Source organism: Vipera ursinii (genome assembly GCF_947247035.1).
Source record: "Vipera ursinii genome assembly, chromosome: 2".
NCBI classification, from domain to species: Eukaryota; Metazoa; Chordata; class Lepidosauria; order Squamata; family Viperidae; genus Vipera; species Vipera ursinii.
Genome location: NC_139513.1, coordinates 126,513,132 through 126,533,242, shown reverse-complemented (window position 1 = coordinate 126,533,242; position 20,111 = coordinate 126,513,132). Strand labels below are relative to the sequence as shown.

At 43.8% G+C, this 20,111-nt stretch overlaps 1 protein-coding gene across 1 annotated transcript in view; it reads right to left on the bottom strand.

The window, feature by feature from the left end:
- RNF213 (ring finger protein 213) overlaps nucleotides 1–20,111 on the bottom strand; it is a gene marked incomplete at its 5' end in the record, with an annotated part of 158,673 nt that overhangs the window by 3,139 nt on the left and 135,423 nt on the right. The window contains 10 exons of the mRNA XM_083351118.1: nucleotides 7,149–7,346; nucleotides 7,711–7,791; nucleotides 8,153–8,354; nucleotides 8,449–8,629; nucleotides 8,964–9,044; nucleotides 10,761–10,893; nucleotides 12,906–13,157; nucleotides 14,505–14,599; nucleotides 15,404–15,578; nucleotides 16,870–17,029. Of these exons, the coding sequence (XP_083207244.1) occupies nucleotides 7,149–7,346; nucleotides 7,711–7,791; nucleotides 8,153–8,354; nucleotides 8,449–8,629; nucleotides 8,964–9,044; nucleotides 10,761–10,893; nucleotides 12,906–13,157; nucleotides 14,505–14,599; nucleotides 15,404–15,578; nucleotides 16,870–17,029 (1,558 nt within the window). The remainder of the gene's footprint in view (nucleotides 1–7,148; nucleotides 7,347–7,710; nucleotides 7,792–8,152; nucleotides 8,355–8,448; nucleotides 8,630–8,963; nucleotides 9,045–10,760; nucleotides 10,894–12,905; nucleotides 13,158–14,504; nucleotides 14,600–15,403; nucleotides 15,579–16,869; nucleotides 17,030–20,111) is intronic.

The window sequence follows — 20,111 nt, the reverse complement described above, 5'->3', positions numbered from 1 at the left end:
TAACTATAAGCAGCAAGATCAAACATAATAAAAAATTAGAAGCCAGGGTACACAAAATGTTTTGCCATGAAAAGTTTCAAATATAAATTTAGTGTTGTTTCCTATACTGAGATATGAAACTAACAGAATTCTTCTTAATAGTGTTTGAGTGTGGAACAGAATTTCAGAACATCCATATTTCAAGCTTAAAACATTGTCCCAATAATTAAAAATGATCTGTTTTGCATTCAAAAGCCTAGCTTTAAACTTAAGATTTAATGGAATTTCACATTTAGAAGTAAGATGTTCTATGCACTCGGGTTTTTATCTCTACTGTTTCCTCTGGATGATACATCTTTTGGGTGTTATTCTTTATGTCCAGAGATGTTAAGCTACTTATAGTTGTTATAATTGGTTGACATGGAAATTTGCTTAACAAATCCTAGAAACTACTACTTAAAATGTGGTAATGGCCATTGGCTGCCAGTAGAAGCAGGTTTAAGGTTTTAAGGTTTTATTTAATTTATATACCGCCCTTCTCCCTGGGGACTCAGGGCGGTTCACAGGGCATATATAAATAACAATACAAAAGTTAAAAAAGATTAAACCAATGCCCAATTAAAACAATAATACCATTCTAAAACAATTTAAAACCCATAATCCCCCATCAGGCCAGACCAGCTAATTCAAATAAGTGGGTCTTCAGACCGCGACGGAAGGTTCGGAGGTCTGATGCCATCCGGAGCTCCACCGGCAGTTGGTTCCATAATGCCGGGGCGCCCACAGAGAAGGCTCTCCCCCTGGGGGCCACCAGTCGGCATTCCCTGACTGGAGGCACCCTGAGGAGGCCCTCTCTGTGGGAACGCACAGGGCGGAGGGGAGTTGACGCCGGCAGCAGGTGGTCCCCCGAGGTAACCCGGACCCAAGCAGTGGGATGTATTTGTTTTACTTATAAATTGCTTGTAAGTAACCTATTTGAAATGCACTTACTTGATCCATTAGGGATCTTTTTAGGCTCTCCAGTTGTACTATGCTTTTCCTTTCCACTACCCAAACACTACCAAAGCACAGTGCAAACAAAAGGATAATTCTCTACTATAATCTCAAGACCACCGATATTTACCACTTATGAACATGTTTACAAACTTTCTTCAATGATCAGAATAGTAGAGATCCGAACTAAGTGAGGAAAATGTCAGCTACATTTCTCAGTCTGAGCTACACATGCAGCATACAGCCTCAGTGTCAAGCCCTGTGGGCCCAGATATCTGGGAAAAATACATCCGGTCTTTCACAGCAATCTGCTGAAGCCGGTCGGGGTATCATCCTGTGAACCAGGGGAGGGGGGGTCCAGGACCCGTGCGGAACGATCACTTCGAGGTCCAGGAAATCCTCGACTCCCGGATGCGGAGAGGAAAGTTGCAATATCTCATATTGTGGAAGGGGTATCCCATGACAGAAGCATCATGGGTAAAGGAGACGGATGTCCATGCACCTCGTTTGGTTCGGGTGTTTCATCGCCAGCATCCAGGAAAGCTGGGTGGCGGAAAAGCTGAACCATCCGGTCGAGCGGATGATTATTCATCTGTATCCTCTTGCCTTCCAGGTGGAGCCCTGGTTGGCGGAGCCGCCTGTCAAGCCCCATGGGCCCAACATTCAGTGGGGGGGAGGCAGAGTCTCGCATCAGTGTCTCTCCCCTGGAATCCGGACGCGTCAGAGGACATCACCGGGCAGCTGACTGCACAGCCGCCTATCTGGGACTGCCACCGCCGCCGAGCTCCCCACGGACCCTATCGACGATCAGCTGGGTTCGGGTCCTCTTGCAGATGCCGCCGGTCACCTTGGGCGTCTTTGCTCCTTCCACCGCCTGCCAGCTGGATCCGGAAACGCTGGCCGGTGCGGCTGCGCGGTCGGGCCTCCTTGCCGGGTCTGCCGCTAGCCAGCTGGTCCGGGAGATGTCAGCGGAGACAGCAGAGCAGCCGGAGTTTCCTGGTGGGTCTGTCACCGGCCAGCTGTTCCAGGGAACGTTGGTTGAGGCAGCGGAGCAGCCGGAGCTCCCTGCCAGTTCTAATGCCAGCCAGCTGATCCGGGGAGTGTCGGTGGTTGCTGCTGAGGCGCAGGCGACACTGTCGTCTACCTGCATGCTGCTGTCATTGGACATTCCAGAGCTTGCTTTGCCTTGGTTGAGGCTTGGGGGCAGTTTGGGCTGCACTGTCCCTCGTGAGGCTGGACTCGGCAGGCCTGAACACCTAGAAGTGAGGGTGGGGGTTGCATGGTTTACTCAACTGGTTGTCGGTGGACTGCTGGGTGTGGGGGGAAAAGGCTGATGGACGCGCGGGGGGATGGTGAATAGGAGAGAGCAGCAAACAGGAGGGGTAAGGAGGGATTACAAGGGATTGTGGGCAGATGTTAAGTTTGTGGTTTGGGAGTCGGGCCCTGACTCTGACCGGCTATGTAAGTGTTGGGAGCAATTAACACCAAACGCTGACGTTGCTTTTGCTTTTTCATGCTTTGGAGTCGAATAAAGCCTCTTTTGTTTTGTCAAACGTTCCTGTTGGAGACTCGTGATTGCTTTCACCAAAAGGACGTGTATTTACAGTAAGTCAGCATTTCCATTTCATTCTGTTCACCTCGCCCTATCCTTTTGTATTGCTTAGGTATGGCAGAGGGAAAACAGGAGCCTGCCCCAGTGGCTGATGAAGGAGAGCCAGCTGGAGCTGCAGCACCAATTGAAGTGGCAGCAAGGGGAAGCTCAGCCAACAGTTTGGCCTAAGGTGCAGGACCCATGGCCAGTAGCCGCAGTATGTGAATCCTAGGAGGCAGGGGACCCTGCTCGTAGGAGAATGGTGGTTCAGCTCTGCTCTTGGCCACCTGGACCCTGGTCGAGGACAAACGCCAAGGCCTGGAGAAGCTTTAATGGAGTGGAGAGAAAGGCGTCTCACTGATGACAAGGAGGAGTGGAGTTACTCCACGGCACCGGGCAGACAAACCATGGATATCTTCCAGGACAGGTTTGGCGAAATAGGGTACCGGGAGCCCATGTCATGGCCAGCCCCAGAGGCTGAACACGATACAACACCGTGGTCTCGCACTGAGATGCAGCCTGTTTGATCGGGGCCGTCCCGTTTCCAGCTGGCTGGCCCACGGTTCCGGGTTTCATCCAGGCTTGGTATGTCCCAGGGGAGGGTTCCTGCTGTGCATGTCCCGTCAGTAACAGCACGGTCTGGTCCAGATACCAGGCCTTCGGTGGACAGAGTGCCTACCAGGCAGGCAGCAAGATCATCCGGCTCCTTGGACTGGCAGGCAGCAGGTTCTCAATGCTACGATAACACTCCACGAGGGGCAGGGCCACAGACAGGACCATGGGGACTGGGATTGGTGTGGGGACCGTCACCGCTGATATCCTTCGATGGACATCTTGATCGCCTGGCGATGTTCCTCAGCCACGCCATCAGTCATCTAGACAGATTTGCCCCAGCCTACCCATCCCAGTGGGCAATGGTGGTGCCTGTGACGGCTAGCTTGCAGGGTGAGGCAGTGGTCTGGGCAGCGGATCTCTATAGTGACCATGCCAGAGAGCTGGGCAATGCTGGTCTCTTTCTGGAGGCATTACGGGGAAGGTTTGAGAACATCTCCCGGGTCCAAAGAGCCGAGGCAGAAGTGGTGGTCCTGAGACAGCGCAGTTGGCCTGTCATTGAATACGTCCGTGAGTTCCGGCGGGTGGCTGGTAAATTAAGGTCGTGGCCGGAACACCTTCTGGTCCACCATTTCTGGAAAGGACTGGATGGGGCTCTTCACCAGGCAGGTTTTATCCGAGGCATCCCGAACAGGTTAAAGGACTGGTTCCGGGTGACAGTAGAGCTGGAGGTAGGTTTACAGGAGTTCCGGGGGAGAATGGAGAACCCACCCGGGTTCCGGAAGTCAAGTGAGAAAACCAAGGAGAAAGGACAGAAGACTCAGCCTCCAACACCAAGGGCTTCCAATCCAGCATCCCGGTCACCAATCAGATCTTTCCGTTGCAACCAACTGGAACATAAGGTAGCTGAGTGTCTGGTACCAGTGCCCCGAGCAGTCCCACCGACCCCTAGGACACACGGCATTACACCAAAGAAACCTGTGGAATGGACACGGGCAGCACACCAGCAGGAGGATGAGACATCCAGATGGCCGTCGCAGAAGGGGGATGAGACACCGGTGGCTGCTGGACACCAGCTGATTATCTACGACAGTGCAGACGAGTCAATCAAGGACCCTATGGTGAGTGTGCCGGTGTGTCCCTATGCCATCCCCGTCGTGTTGGTAAGCCCACTGACAGGATATAAGGGTGCATACCAAGCCTTGATTGACTCCGGTAATACTCGCTGCCTTATTAGTAAAGCAGTAGTAACCAAGGTGGGCATTAGGATGGAGCAATTAGCCACCCCACTCATGTTTGAGCAGGTAGATGGGTCCCTTTTAGGGGGAGTGCCTGTTACCCACGTGACAGAGCCTGTTCGAATGGAGATGGGGGCTCACTGGGAGGTCCTTCGGTTCATAGTGGTACCCTCTATGACTGAAGCAGTGATTCTGGGGCTCACTTGGCTTGATAAATGGGGTCCAATGATTTGGTGGGAGGGAGGTTGTCATAATCTATGCATTGGGGTAGGTCCCCGGCCTCCAGCTCATGACCTTGTAAGACCTGAAGGGAAAACCGAGGGGGTAGGAACATGCAAGGCAGATGTAGGACAGGAGGTCCAAGTCCCGGAGGTGTACTTCGACCATCCTGAGGTGTTCGACGAGCAAGAATGTGACATCCTGCCACCTCACCAACTGACGGACTGCACCACTGAATTGGAGCCAGGAGTTAAATTACCCAAACCCCGTATGTATGCCAAGACACCACGGGGGATGGAGGAATTGCGACGATATATCGATCTGAACTTGGCCAGGGGTTTCATCCAACCGGCCCATTCCCATATAGCAGCGCCTGTCCTATTTAAAGAAAAAAAAGACGGCTCCTTACGGCTATGTGTGGACCTCCGAGGCATCAATGGGGTTTGTGTAGAACACCTGTAAACCCTTCCCCTGATGAAGGACCTCCTAGCCCACCTGGCGAAGGGCAGGATATTTACAAAGCTGGACCTGCGGGAGGCATACTACAGGGTCCATATTAAGCAGGGCGATGAATGGAAGACGGCGTTTTAATTGTCCACTTGGCAGCTACCAGTTCCGGGTTATGCCGTTTGGGTTGCAAGATGCTCCTGCAGTATTTATGCAACTAATTAATGCTCCTGCGGTATTTATGCAACTAATTAATGAACACCTGTACCGTGGAGTACTAGTGTATTTGGACGACATCCTCATATACACCACCACTATGGAGGAACACGTCAACTTGGTAAGACAAGTGCTGAAAAAGTTGTTGCAGACCTGCTGTATGTGAAACTCCCCAAATGTGAGTTCCATAGGACCTGGTTGGACTATTTAGGGTATAGGATTTAAGGTGCTGGTACTTACCTTTAAAGCCCTACATGGCCTAGGCCCGGGATATTTGCAGGACTGTCTGCTGCCGGGAACGACTTCCCATCGCCCAGTGAGCTCACACAGAGAGGGCCTCCTCAGGGTGCCGTCGGCTAGACAATGTCAGCTGGCGACCCCCAGGGGGAGGGCCTTCTCTGTGGGAGCGCCAGCCCTGTGGAACCAACTCCCCCTTGAGCTCCAGATGGCCCCGGATCTCCGATCCTTTCGCCGCGGCCTTAAAACATTCCTTTTTCATCAGGCTGACCTGGACTGATGACAGGGTTTTTTAAAATGTTTTTTTTAATTTTTAATTATTTAGTTTAACTTATTTATTGGGGCTGTTTATTTAATTTCTTTTAACTTTTGTATTGTTGTTTTTATTGTTGTTAGCTGCCCTGAGTCCTTCGGGAGGTAGAGTGGCATATAAGTCCCAAAAATAAATAAATAAATAGGATATCTGAGGCAAGGGTGGAGATGGACCCTATGAAGGACAAAGCCATTCTGGAATGGCTGGAATGGCCAGACTCGTTGCCAATTACAAAGCTTTTGGGGGTTTGCCAACTTTTACCAACAGTTTATCCCGTCCTTTGCCACAATAGCCTTGCCCCTTACAGACCTCCTGCGCACGCGGCAAGCAGCGATAAAGCCTCGTCCTGAGCAGACACTGGCATGGTCTATGGCGTGCCAACAGTCCTTTGAGGCTTTGAAGGCCTGTTTGCCAGAGAACCCATTCTACTTCACCCGGATCCCGAACTGCCGTTTGTGGTGCAGGTGGACACCAGCGACGTTGCGGTGGGAGCCGTCCTTCTCCAACAAAACAGTCACAGCTCCCTGCAACCTTGTGCCTATACTTCCAGGAAGCTGACGAACACCAAATGTGCTTGGGCTATCTGGGAGAAAGAGGCCTTTGCCGTACGCTGGGCGCTCGAGACGTGGCAACATCTCCTAGAGGGGGCCAGGACCCCGTTTGAGGTGTGGACCAGCCATAAAAATCTGGAGGTGCTACAAACGCCACAATGTCTGTCGCCAAAACATATCAGATGGGCTCAATATTTTCGGCACTTCTGTTTTACTCTAAAATATGTGCCGGGGGGAAAGAACTTCCTGGCTGATGCTCTCTCACAACAGCCACAATACGAAAGTAAGAGGGAGGAGGTGGTGCAAGCGATTATGCCCCCTTGCCAACAAGAAGTAGCAGGAGCAGTATCTCGCATTGTATCGGGGGATTTGAATATGACTTACAGAAAGCACTCCAGGATGATACCTGGTTGAAAGACCATCCAAACATTTTGATGAGACGGGATGGTCTAGCCTGGCATGGGGATAATTCCTAGGACCTTTCAAAATAACACGGGTCATCAACCCTGTAACGGTACGGTTTCGGTTGCCCAGATATCTGGCAAAAATACATCTGGTCTTTCACAGCAGTCTGCTGAAGCCAGTCGGGGTACCATCCCGTGAACCGGGGGGTCCAGGACCCGTGCGGAGCGATCACTTCGAGGTCCAGGAAATCCTCGACTCCCAGGTGTGGAAGGGGTATCCCATGATGTTCCTGTTGGAGACTTGTGATTGCTTTCATCAAAAGGACGTGTATTGACACTCAGCCTCACGGGCTTTTTCTCTTTCACCTTAAAGAGATGAAAGGTGAGCTGCTGATCCCCTGCACTCACCTTCATCACTGGAAGACTTATCTGATTGCTCATCTGCAGGACATTTTCAGTGTAATCAGTCAAAGTCATATGTGAGTCGCCTCCAGTTGTAGCCAGGAATCCTAAAATAATTTCAGTCACCGAGAGTGCATCACAGATGTCCGTGTACGACACCAAGTCCCCTCTGATCATGCCCATTTTAGAAGTTGAAAGACAGCTCTGTAATAGAAGGAGAGAAGATCAACTGGTGTATTATTCCTGAAACATTTTTCTATCGAAAAAAGGCACTTATGCCATCTGACTCCTCTTCAGGGCATGCAAGCAATGTAAAACTGCAGACATATTTGAGCAAGCCGCTGCTTTCACCATTGCTCAACTTCTATACCAGGTTTTTTTCTACTAAGTAATAACTAAGACTCCCAAGATAAATAAAATAAATAAAATTATTTCAACTGAACAGTAAACACACACCTTCCTATAAGCAAGGCGTATTGAGCACCCCATGGCTTACAAATTAAGTAAATAAGCACAAAATGGAACGATAGCGAGATTTGCTTGTCTTTTTCTCTTTTCAAAAACTCACCTGAATTTTCAGCTTTGTCTTGATATTGCTGAACAGATGCTCATAATTTTGGTCATATCTGTGTATCAGTGTGGGTATGCCCTATTAAGAAAGGGAACAAAGCAAATGCTTCGTCAACAGTTCTTCCTAAGAGTATCTTCTGGACTAGCAGCTTGGATCTCACAGGCTCCGGAACACTAACTAGTTGCCTCACATTTCTATGGTGCATCCTGACAGTCCCCATATGTCTTTTATTACAAAGGACAATCTTTTATTTCAGACAGCTGTCCTTTAGATTTATGTATTTGTTTTCTTGGTTTTGCTCTTGAATTTTCTTCTGTAAAGCAAAATTATACACATATACAATTATCTTTTTTTAATCCTGATATTCCTCTTTCAGATTTGCCCCTTTCGGGTTTGTCCTTTATTTTTTTCCAAGAAAATATGATCAGGGTGCACATACCTGCAATGTGATCTTGGGCTTCCCTTGTAGGAATCTACTGACAACTTGCTGTTCGATTTTTTCCAGATCAAATTCCTGCAGGGCCTCTCCTCCTTTCTGCACGCTGTACTGGCAGTTGGACAGGATGACTGGGATCAAATCCTTTTCTACTTCGTAACTGATCATGTGCAGATCGGCCACTTCAGCAGGACTGACAGAGTATCTGTTGAGAAGAAAGAAGGAAAAGAAGAGAAAACCAACTGTGCTGTTTATTCAGCAGCATCTGTCAGCTGCAGGAAGAACAGAGAACTGCATACCTATTGGCGTCCGTTGAATCATTTGCTATGGTGTTGACGAAATCGTTGTGCAACTGAATGAGGTAGCTGACCAATGATGTGGCACAAAGGCCTAGACCTCTCCGACGAGGCAAAAGGATTTCAAATGGATCTTTCACAGTGCGGTCCGTACTGCAATAATCTTTAGGAAGCTTAATTTGACCTGCAGGTGAGAAGGAAACCAGAAAATTTTGGAAGCCAGAGACATCTTGCTGTTGAATACTCCCCTTTGTTTTTGAATCACTTCTGACTTACATAATGATTTATTGCCATCACATGTGCCCCCCCCTCAGATATTGCTGATGTACAATTCCTTCAGCCCCCCACCCTCATCCCTAGCTGCAGGGCCAATGATCAAGGATGCATGAGGTCAGCAAATTTTAGAGAGCTACAGTCTGTAGGCCAGTTGAAGATAATAAAACATGCCTTTTTTCTTTTGGTAGTATCAAGGAATCCCTTATTGTTGATCTGACTGATAAAGTAAGCTCAAGTCTCACCATTTGTTTCTATGGATAATCTGAGCTTGTTCCACACATCCAGAAATTTTTCAACTCTGCTTTTCATTAGTAATCTGACACCTCCTAGAGAATGCAAGAAACAGAGTAAAAACAGATGGGATATTGCCAAAATGTGATGCTTTCTGATTTAAAAAAATGAGATAATAAAAAGAACTCTGCTGCAGCAGGCTAAGATCTATCCAGCACAAGATACCACACCATTTCGTATGGATGACAACCCCAATGACCCTAGTAGCTCTGGGGCATTTAACTCAAAGATTTAATTTAGTTAGTATATACTTCAGAAAGAGATCTATAATCTGGAAAGATGCCTAACCACCACAACAGGATGATGTGAAATCCATTAAGCCTTTATTCTTAGGCATGATCTACTGGTAGCTCTCAATTTATGATCACCATTGGGACCAGAATCTTGGTCACTGAACAAAGTGGTCATTAAACAAGACGCCCACACGACCCCCAATGACTGCAATCCCAGCTCTCCCAGTTGCGGCCATTAAGCAACTGTGCACGTTGTTAAGCGGACAGAGTGCTAGACCTGCCTGCTGAAGGAAAGCCAGCAATTTCCCTCCATGAGTGGAAGGGAACTCTTGTAGCAACTTGCAGAAACAAAGTGTGGATCTTCAGGATCCAACCTTCATTTATACAGGCTGCCACAGGATTCTTTCTACCACCACCTCTGTGCAGAAAGAACCTCTGTGGTAGACCGCAGAAAAGAAGCTTGGATCCTGAAGATCAAGCTTCATTTCTGCAGTCTGCTGGAGGAATTCACCTTCCCTCCATATGCAGAAGATAAGTGCTCTGGCTGGCTGCAGGAACAGAACTAGGATCTTTGGGATCTGAGCTTCATTTCTCCATCCCACCGGAGTTTGGGCTGCCTCTGTGTGCAAAGGGGAATTCGTTTGAGGGGCTGCAGAAATGGGGCTCAGATCTTTGCACAGAGATCTTCTTCAAGGAGCTACAAAAGCAGACTCAGACCTCTTGAGATCTGACCTCTGTTTCTGCAGCCCTTCAGAAGACTTCCCCTCTCTTCCATGCAGGGAAGAGAACTCCTCCAAAGAGCTGCATAAGTGGAGGTCCAGACCTTCAGGATCTGTGCTCCAGTTTTGCAGCCCAACGGAGGAGTTCCTTTCCTCTCTCAGCAGGCAGCCCTTTTTGCTCTCATTAAATAACTAATCCTAAGTGGAGGACCGCTAAATGGAGAGGAGGGATTTATGTACCTGGTTCCCACGTTGAATGAGAATTTTCAAAATACTAGTTTTGTCTGATCTAGGTTGCATCAGTCCTGATGATGTACTGTCACAGAACATGGAAATGAAGAAAAGGCCAATTTACATGATTTGTGCCAGTAATCAAGTTGATAAAAAATATGGGGCATCATTGGCCCAAAAGCAAGACTGTTTCCTTCCTAAATCCTCAGAAGGCCAGCTGGGGTCAACAGGGAGGCTTCTGGCAGGGGAAGCCCTTTTTGTGAACTCAGCTCCTGGATGCCCACAAGAGCTGCCTTCCATACAGAAGGAAGAAGGGATTGCTTATATCTGTGTCACAGCATCCCTTTCCTGCACACAGGAGGAAGCTCAGAGCAACTGTGATCGATCCCATTTTCCTTTCCTTTCCTTACCGAGGTTTGCAATGCTTGCTAAGCACAGACTTTGCACAGATTAATACTCTCCAATCAGCTAAACACCTTTATTTACTAAATATGTTTGGTACTAAGTAAATACTTTAATGCTCTTATATTTTACTGTCTAACCAGAGAGCAAGGGAGAATCTCACCTGAGGAAAAACTGCTGAGAAAATCTTCAATTGTGCGATGCTCAATTTCTGAGATGTTCTGAAATCTCTTGACCAAGTCTTTCTGCAGAGCAAGAATTTCTGGCAGAAATTTCACCTGCCTCAATTCAGCTTCCTAAAGGCAGGAAAAGTCAAATCAGAAAGTAGAAGCCAAGTCTTTAGGAATTAATACAAGTTAACTATCAAGAAAGAATACCATACATACTTTATACATTTAGTCTGTATAAGTTTAATTTATGTACACAGACATATAGATACATAAAATCTGGTTTTCTCAAAGGTGGGACATGTGCTCCTGGTTTTGCACATGGATAACGTTAACAGATCAACTATAAATCAACGTTAATAGATATTCACTTTCTGTTCTGAAAAATCCTGAAATTTGTCCATGAAGTTGGGAAAGTAATATTGTTGACAATTTAGAAAGGTGTGTGATAATAAGTTGCTACTGCATCATCAACAAATGTAGTATTTCAGACACGAACTTGTTCCCTCTTACACTTCATTAAAACAAATAATGTGTCAGAATCCATTTATATCACATTCATAAATGTATGTTTAAAATATTGTGCCTCCCTGGATTCTGCTATTTCTCCGAGGGGGAGAGGTGAAGATGTTTATTCAGCCTGGCCAGAGGCTGCATTCCAAGACAGGGAAAACCCTTTTGATCTTAGAACAACAAAGGAGGGGAAGGGAGGGGGGGATCTGGTTTGTATCTCCATTTGAATCAGAAAAGGAAGGAGGAAATAATAATAAAGACAGGGAAGTTCCTTCTTTCACATGAAAGGGTGAAGTTTAATTGATGTGGTTCTGACCAAATGGGGTTGAGGGGAGGGGGTTGAACCAGGAACTCTTTATAAAGTTTCAAATTGTAACACAATGCCAGATCCTGTCTTGTATTTCCATAACCGATCACATCCTAGTAAAACCTCCTTTTGGACAAGCCCTGGCTCCAAGAGTTCTTTATTTTCCTAAGATGTGGATTGGGGTGGGTCCTGACATAATGATTGTTCCTCTTTCTATACTTGTTCTGCCTTCGGGAAAGCAATCAACTGGCAACCCAGTCCCCAATACTTGCTTTTAGATTGTAAATTCTTTTTAGCCAGAAGATGCACTTTGCACTTTAATGTTATTGAGAACAAGTGAATTTAAAACCTTTTGAACATAAAACATCAGGGTTGGAAAGAAATTTAGACGACCTCTAGTCCAACCTCCTGTTTGAGCAACTCTGCATGGGTTTGGACACCATTTAGATGGGCACTGGAGAATGTGCAACGTTTGTGAATAAATCTCTTGAGCTAAAGTTAGTTTTTACATTGATTTAACCTTAATAATGCAATATTATTTGTGATGACGATGCTACTCTCAGGAAAGAGTGGCCTAATAAGACATTTCCTTTCTTTCTTTCAACTAAAAGGTAGTAGCCAATATTGTTGATTTTTTTCCAACTGTTTGCCTGATGCACACAACAGAGATTCACATGCAGTTAACATGACATTTTTTTTCTCTTAATCAAAAATAAGACAATAATTTCTCCCACCACCACATCCAGTTAAGAGAAGTGATTCTGTGATTTAGTTTATTCCTGCCTGTTCCCGCTACAAGGATATAAAGCAGCTGATTTCTGTGGATTAAGTACTTGATCAAAAGGATGATCCAGAAAGCAGCTGGATTAGCAAGTAAATGATCAAACCACCATGTATTTCTCCCATCATTGAGTTTTAATATTAATTTCACATGTGCAAGCATAAATTTTAAAAAAGCTAGCCTGATCTAAATCTGACAGGACTCAGCACCTTCAAAGTTTAGAACAGATATGGGTCTCTGGATGACAGCGCTATAGAAACACCAGCACAGAGGTTTCTTATATCGCAGCTGTGATGTTAATATTTCAGAGTTTCTGCATGGTTTGATGTAGCTCGGCTTATGACAAGCAGCTGACAAAAGAATTTCTGCTCCTAGATCAAAGTGGTTACATTAATAACACTAAAACAAAAAGAAACGGTAGACACAAGTTTTTGTGTTGGACAATTAATTAGGACAAGTGGCTGACAACTAGATTCCAGCGATGCGTATTTTCTGTTTCACAGATCCCATGTCCTGACCACTGGTAATTGACATGCTCACCTTTTGCAAAAATTTCTGCAAGATGGGCACAGTATCCTTGCCACCTTTCAATTGGACAATGTGAGCCAGATGCTCGACTGAGATCCTCTTCTTGCAACTCCATATCCGAGAGGAGTGTATTGTGTTGTCCTTAGGAAGATGGGATAGGAAGTCTGTAGGGTCCCCGTAAATAATTTTCACTACAGGGTTGGAAGAAAGTCTTTCATCTTCACTGATTTGTTTATTCAAGTCCAGAAGTGCTTTATCCAAAAGCTGCTTAGAAAACATGGCATGTTGAGTGACAGACATCATAAAAACAGAATGCATAAAAACAACTTTTTTAAAGCAATGTCAGAATTATAGAATTCACCCAGGAATCTGCCCAGCTGTAATGATAACTTCAGTGACTGACCTTGGTAACTTTCTTAATTCAAATATCCTGAGCTTTCTAAAGCTGAATGATAATTTCTTAAAAGCTGTAGTTCAACACTGTGGTTCTGAAATGTGTCTCGTAGGTCTCTATTCTGAATAAGAGCTACATAAAAGGTCAGCTTTTGCCAAATTCTGGATCGAGCTAAAAAACTAAAACCATGGTAAGGTACAAAAGGTGTCTCAATATCTGGTGAACGTAGTTTGGGGCTGCTTTCCAAAGAGATTGTAAAGTTTGGTCGGCAGGAAGAGGATTAAAAAACCTCCTCCACTGCATAGAGAGTACTCTGTAGATATATAGAGTATATATGTAGCTATGTACATAGTTGCTTTAGTATAGCAAAATTCTGTCCATAGGTGAAGAATAAAGGAAACAATTGAGGATTAACTCCATGTGTTGTTCCTGGGAGTCTGACACATTATATTCCTTGTCTGTTGTGATCTGGAACACAGCTCTATACAATTATTCAGAGCTCACCCCAAGCATTATAGTTATCATGGGGATGCAGAGTTTGCCTCTACGCAAGGCTGTATATATATTCATTTCTTAAGTATAGAATTGGGGGAAAGTTAAAATGGAGGATATGCCAGCTCTCTCTCTTTTTGGCATGAAGTATACTCAAAACTAATGAACAAAAACTCACAAGCGTACTTAATTAATTAAACAGAACTAATTAATACCTTGCTTATTTCAAATCATTGAGGAAGATAGCAGCAATTTCTTGTTTTCTAGCAATTGATGTTACATACTGGTAATGTAACACATGACAGAGCCCCAACTAATAGCTTTATATAACATTAATATGATGTATAGACTCAAGATAGTATTGCCAAGCTGACTTGTGTCTACAGCACAGAAAAAGAACACATACTGTTTTTCTTATGTCTAACCCACCTTTTGCCCAGTGTCACTCTTTATACGCTATAAAGCATATAAAACCTACTTTAATTTAAAATTCAGCCTGGCTTGTTAACAGCATGCTAGAAATCCTTTCTAAAATTAGTGAATATCATTGCCTACAATTGTTTAGCTCAATTAGCTGTCACATTTCTCACTTATTCAGATATACACATACACAGGTATATATAGAGAGGAGAGAGATAGATTCATAATAATTTATAGTTTTATATCTATTATATGTCTTGACTAACAAATGTATTATTTGGAAGCATTTCCCCCCCTTTTTTCACCTTTAGTTCAGGTAGAATAATGGTGCGTGCAACACTTTCTTCCCAATTGTTTCTATACCGCTTCGTGGAAAGGTGCTCGTCAAAATGTACTGGCCCTGCAAAAGATTTATTGCGTTTATTTGGCCCCCAACCAACCAGTTATTTTGCTTCTTTGACTCAGAAGAAAAACTCCAAGATTTTCTAGAGGGGAGTATCTCAATTTCTGAAATAAAATAAACCTGTTTTCTTCCTTATACTGTATTGCTATTGTGACAAGAGAATAGTAGAAAGAGTCCTGTATGGCCAACATATTCTTTCGACACTGAAACACTTCAACGTACAGTTGAATTACAGATACAGAAGTGATTTCTCTAAACGTATACAAGAAACCACACGAAATTCAGTGGGCTCAAGATTTAAAACGAACAATGCAAGTTATTGGGTTGTAAAAAAAACTATGTCCGCAGAAAATATTGGTGGGTGAGTTTTACACACCATTATTTTTTCTCCCTCTCAATGTTTATTATCACAACAATTATCATGCAGTATTATGCAGGTTAATGAGGAAATATCATCAAAGACTTTTTAGACACACTTGTTATCTAACACGTTTAAATTTCTTAATGATATGAGTGTGACTATGAAATGAGACGAAAAGTCAAGTATGCCAATCACCCACTGACAGTGATTTCTTATGGGTATAATATTTAATCACTCTTGATCACTGATCCTCCCACTTCCTTTAAAGCAGGGGTCTTCAAAGTTGGCCCATACTCCCTGGCTGAATTCTGGGAGTATAAGTCCACAAGTCATAAAAGGGCCAAGTTTGAAGACCCCTGCTTTAAAGCATATTATTAAACCTTGTGCTGCGATCTTATGTCTTGAAATGTAAGCAATATTTAGCAAGCTGCTCTCCTTACATTGTCCTGCATGTTGGTCCTTGGAAAGGCTACACAGAATGAGATGGATGACATTGGTGGTTTCATCAGCACTCTTCCCAAGAATATTCATCAGCTGTTCTAAGTCTTTATTAATATGCAGCAGCAAGAAGTTTACTGGATCCTGAACCTGTGGCTTTATGATCTGCAAGACAGACTGAAACAACAGAACCGACTATTCAGAATTCTTGTCTACATGACTTGTGAATGATCATTTAATCGCAAAGGTAGGTACTTAAGCAAATATTTTAAATATATCTAACTTACAAATAAATGAATGCAACACTATTATATGAGGGGAGCCCACAATTCTCTTGACTTTAATTTTCTGCTACCACAATCAAGCACTACTCTTTCAATTTATTGATTTTTTAAGATTTCTATTCCATCTTTCCACAGCTCAAACTGGCATAAAACAGGGCCGCTCCTTCCATTTTTCCTGTAATAACAACCCCCAAAAGTAAGTTGGAATGATAATCACCCAGCAAATTCTATGGCTGAAGATAGATTTAAGTTTGAGTTTTCCAAGTGCCAGTCCAACATCTTGGTTCTCTGACTTGCATTCTTGGCAAAGAGTGTGCAACCTGAGATGTTTTTGTTTTTGATGCTAGTGCTCATTGCCCATAGAAGCATTACTGATATTTTGGGGAACACATTGAAACTAATCTGTATTTTAGAATTGAGTGAAAAACATAATTTTGAACATGCTACATGATTACATTTTTCACTTGAGTTCTGAAATGCAAATTATTTTCAATGTGTTATTAAAAATATCAATAATATTTCTCTATGGGCAATGAGCACTCACATCAAAAACAAAAATACCCCAGACATTTCAGGTTGCATACTTTTTGCCAAGAATGCAAGTCAGAGAATAGCTAACTACAGATTTGATTAAACAAATCATATTTGCAGCTAATTCTAGTGTAAGGTGGACATACGCAGGCCACTTTTGAAAACAGGATGGGTGTGAAAGAAGTGAAGCCAAGTATCTGAGGGAAAGGAAATTATAGAACTTCATCCAGAGTAGTGATTTTCAAACCTGGCAACTTTAAGCATGCTGGATGGGTGTACACATCTTAAAAGTTGCCAAGTTTGAAAAACTCTGCTCTAGAAGATCATGGTCTCCACTCTGCTTCCTGGCAACTTTGAAGCATGCATGGAACGGTGGCAGGACCCAGGGCATCTTATGCTCCATGATCATTAAACACAGAATTGTAGTTATGCTGCTTTAATGAAATCCTTATTTTATAATTAGTACTATATTACTATAACATGGCTACTATTATGGCCTTGTATTCTTAGCATCTGTAATTATTTCTTTTCATAATACTGAAAAAACCTGTTTTTTTTAAAGTAATTCCATTTTAGATAAGTCATCATCTATTTGTGTATACTGCATTTCAGAAAAAAGCAGGTAAGTTGCAATTTCTGTGCAAACCAAATACCTGGGCATCATTTGAGGCTCCCAGAAGCAATGTCAAATGAGTAAGCAAGCGAATCAGAATTAGGGCAGCTGGAGACAACTCCCTCTCTGGTGTGATCACTGGGTCCCTTTTCCTAGGATCTCCAAGTATGTGGCCTGTTTGTGTCCTGTCCTGAATATTGCTGCAAAGATATCACACAGGGAAATTTGCACATTTTCCTATTACTTTGTAATGATTTCCAGATAATGAGAATTATAAAAAAGTATTTATCATTCAAAATTGGGTAGATATAGGTAGTCCTTAACTTACCACCCATTCATTTAGTGATTGTTTGAAGTTGACCATTTTTCACACTTACGACCATTACAGCATCCCCAGGGTTACATTCAGTGGTGGGATTCAGCCAGTTCGCACTGGTTCAGTAGAACCGGTGGCTAAATTTTGTTGAGTTCAGAGAACCGGCTGAACCCATGCTGCTTCTGGAAGTCCGTTCTAGACCTCAGAGGCCTGGAGGAGGTCTCCCAGGCGTAGAAAGGCCCACCGGAAGTGCGTGGATGTCACTTCTGGAAGTCCGTTCTAGGCTAGGTGGCCTCCCAGGCCTAGAAGGGCCTGCCAGAAGTGCATTGATGTCACTTCCGGAAGTCCATTCTAGGCCTTGGTGGCCTGGAGGAGGCCTCCCAGGCCTAGAACAGCGCACAGGAAGTGCATGGATGTCACTTCCGGAAGTCCATCGTAGGCCTTGGAAGCCCAGGCCTGCATCCATGCAGAGAACCAGATGTTTAGGTATTCGAATCCCACCACTCGTTACATTATCAAAATTAGGACGCTTGGCAACTGGGTTTATATTTATGATGGAAAGTCAAATTCACTTAACAACTTTGTTACCAGCTTAACAACTCTAATGAATCACTTAACTGCGACAAGAAAAGTTGTAAAATGGGGCAAAACTCACTTAACTGTCTTGCTTAACAAGAACTTTGGGCCCAATTGTGGTTCTAAGTGAGGACTAGTGTTGTGGCCCCGCCCCCCGCCCCTGTCCTAACCGAGGAAGAGGACTCTGAGGGTGATGGGGAGGAACTGGCAAGACCTCCTTCTCCAGGACCCTCCCCTCTGGCAAGGCCTCCCTCTCCACGGCCCTCCTCTCTGGCAAGGCCTCCGTCTTCATCTGAAGGCCGAGAGGAACATCCTGGGAGTAGCCAGGCTGGGAGCCAAGCTGGGATGGAGCTCGAGCAGCTGCAGGAAATACAGTCTAGTGAAGATGACTCATGGCTAGACCCTCGAGAAAGACGCAGGGCCAAGCGTTTGCAGCAACGTAGGATGAGTAGGAGGGCCAGGGAATAGCTGAGTCATTGAGCCACACCCCATAAGGTACAAAAGGGGGTGTGGCTGCTCTCAGAACTTTGTGACGAACAATTTAATTCAACACTGCTTCTGGTCACATCTGTCGGATTTCTCTAACTGTGTGAACCCTGGTCTGGATTTTGTGACTATGCTTCTTCATCTCTGATTTCGGTTTGTTTGCCTGGATTTTCTTGGACTTATTTGTTGGCAGTTATCTCATGTCAGCGAATGTTTTAGATAACTAGCTTATTTTTGGCTGACTGTGGGTAGCTTGCTGCCAAGACTTTATCAGACAGCAATTATATGGTGGTATAAAGACTTAACCCTTTTGATTAGTACCTGCTTGTCTGTTTGTACCTTGAGGGTGGGGGAACAGAACAACTATCTTTATATTATGTAATACACAGAAAGACTGTTGTTTCTCTGTATCATATAATGTATGTGGGTATATGCATAATTTATTTATCTTTGTCATATTTATGTAGTGTATATTGGAGGTGGTGACCCTTTGAGAGAGGTATGCAATGAAATTTCATTTTAATGTATGCCGATTAGTGTGCATTCAACATGACAATAAAGTTATTATTCCATTCCGTTCCATTCCATTCTAGCAGCATTTACTTTTTCTAACGAACTGTTGCAAACCAAATTAAATACATTATATGATTGCTGAAGTAATCCTAGCAAGCATCTTAAACAAATATTCTGGTTTTTTTGTTTAGGGATGGGATGGGTCATAAGGGAATAGAATGGACTGATACAGAAAAATTTCAGGAGAAAGGGGAAACAAAAGAAACTCATTATTAGTCCAGATTATCTTCTGATCTACATGCTAATAGCGTTGAATTCAAATGGAGATGTGACAGGTACCTCGAACAGTGTGAATTCTAAATATTCCAGTTAGAAAGAAAAGCATCCACAATGAGTGGTAAACTAAAGCTTCACATCTCTAGAAAAAATGATTAGCCACTCTTGATGTTAAATAGCAAATCAGGAATTTAATGGAGACTTTTTTCCTTTTGACTCCCCCTTTGGAACACAAGGTAATTTCTTCCAGGACTCAGGAAGAAATTAGGTTCACAGAAATTTCTAGCTGCAGTGAGTATTAGAAAGAATTTGATTTTCTTTAGGGTTTGATTTTCTTTAGTGTGTGCTTAACCCTACTTTCTGTCAAAGTTGATTCTCTCCCAGAAACTAAATTAATAGCTTGGATACACCTACCTGTTCTTAAGTCTCATTTTTTTCTACCTTAACAGCCGCCTAAAGTATTCTTTGTTGTTGTAATTTTAAAACTTTCAGAACTGTTTAAACAGATAGCTTTGATGCCAATTGCAGGGGAACTTGCCTCAGAATGCCTAAGCTTCCCCAAATGTATTACTAGATTATGGGTTTATGCTGACCTTGGGTTTTTCAATTGGCAGAAATAGAAAAGATTTTCCCTCCCCTTTTGGTTTTGTTCTTATATTCCTGATTCATGGAAAGAAAAAGGGGTGGTAGTACCAAATACCATCTGAAAGCAGTGACTGCTGCATTATCCCAGGTTGGCCTAATTAGTAGAGCAGAAAAAGGCAGAAAGATGGTTGACCAGTCTAGGCAGACATCCTGAAGTATCAAGCATTCAGAAGCATCTAAATGAGATGTTTGAGATACACAGAAGTAATGCACAAGTAGTTGGCTGCTGTAATTATAATTGGGAAGCCTGCAGCCAAATAATATAGATGCAAAAATAGAATTTAGTAGAGGTCCTCAACACTATTTTTGCTGGTACCCTAAAAATGTGATGAAAGCAACAAACTGGGGAGTTAGGCAACAGGATTCAAATGACTAACAAAACTAAAAATGGAACGTTTGGTACTTTGCCTTGCTTTGTGTATACTAAAGAACCCTTTTCTCCTATATGACAGGAAAGCAAGAAGATGGTG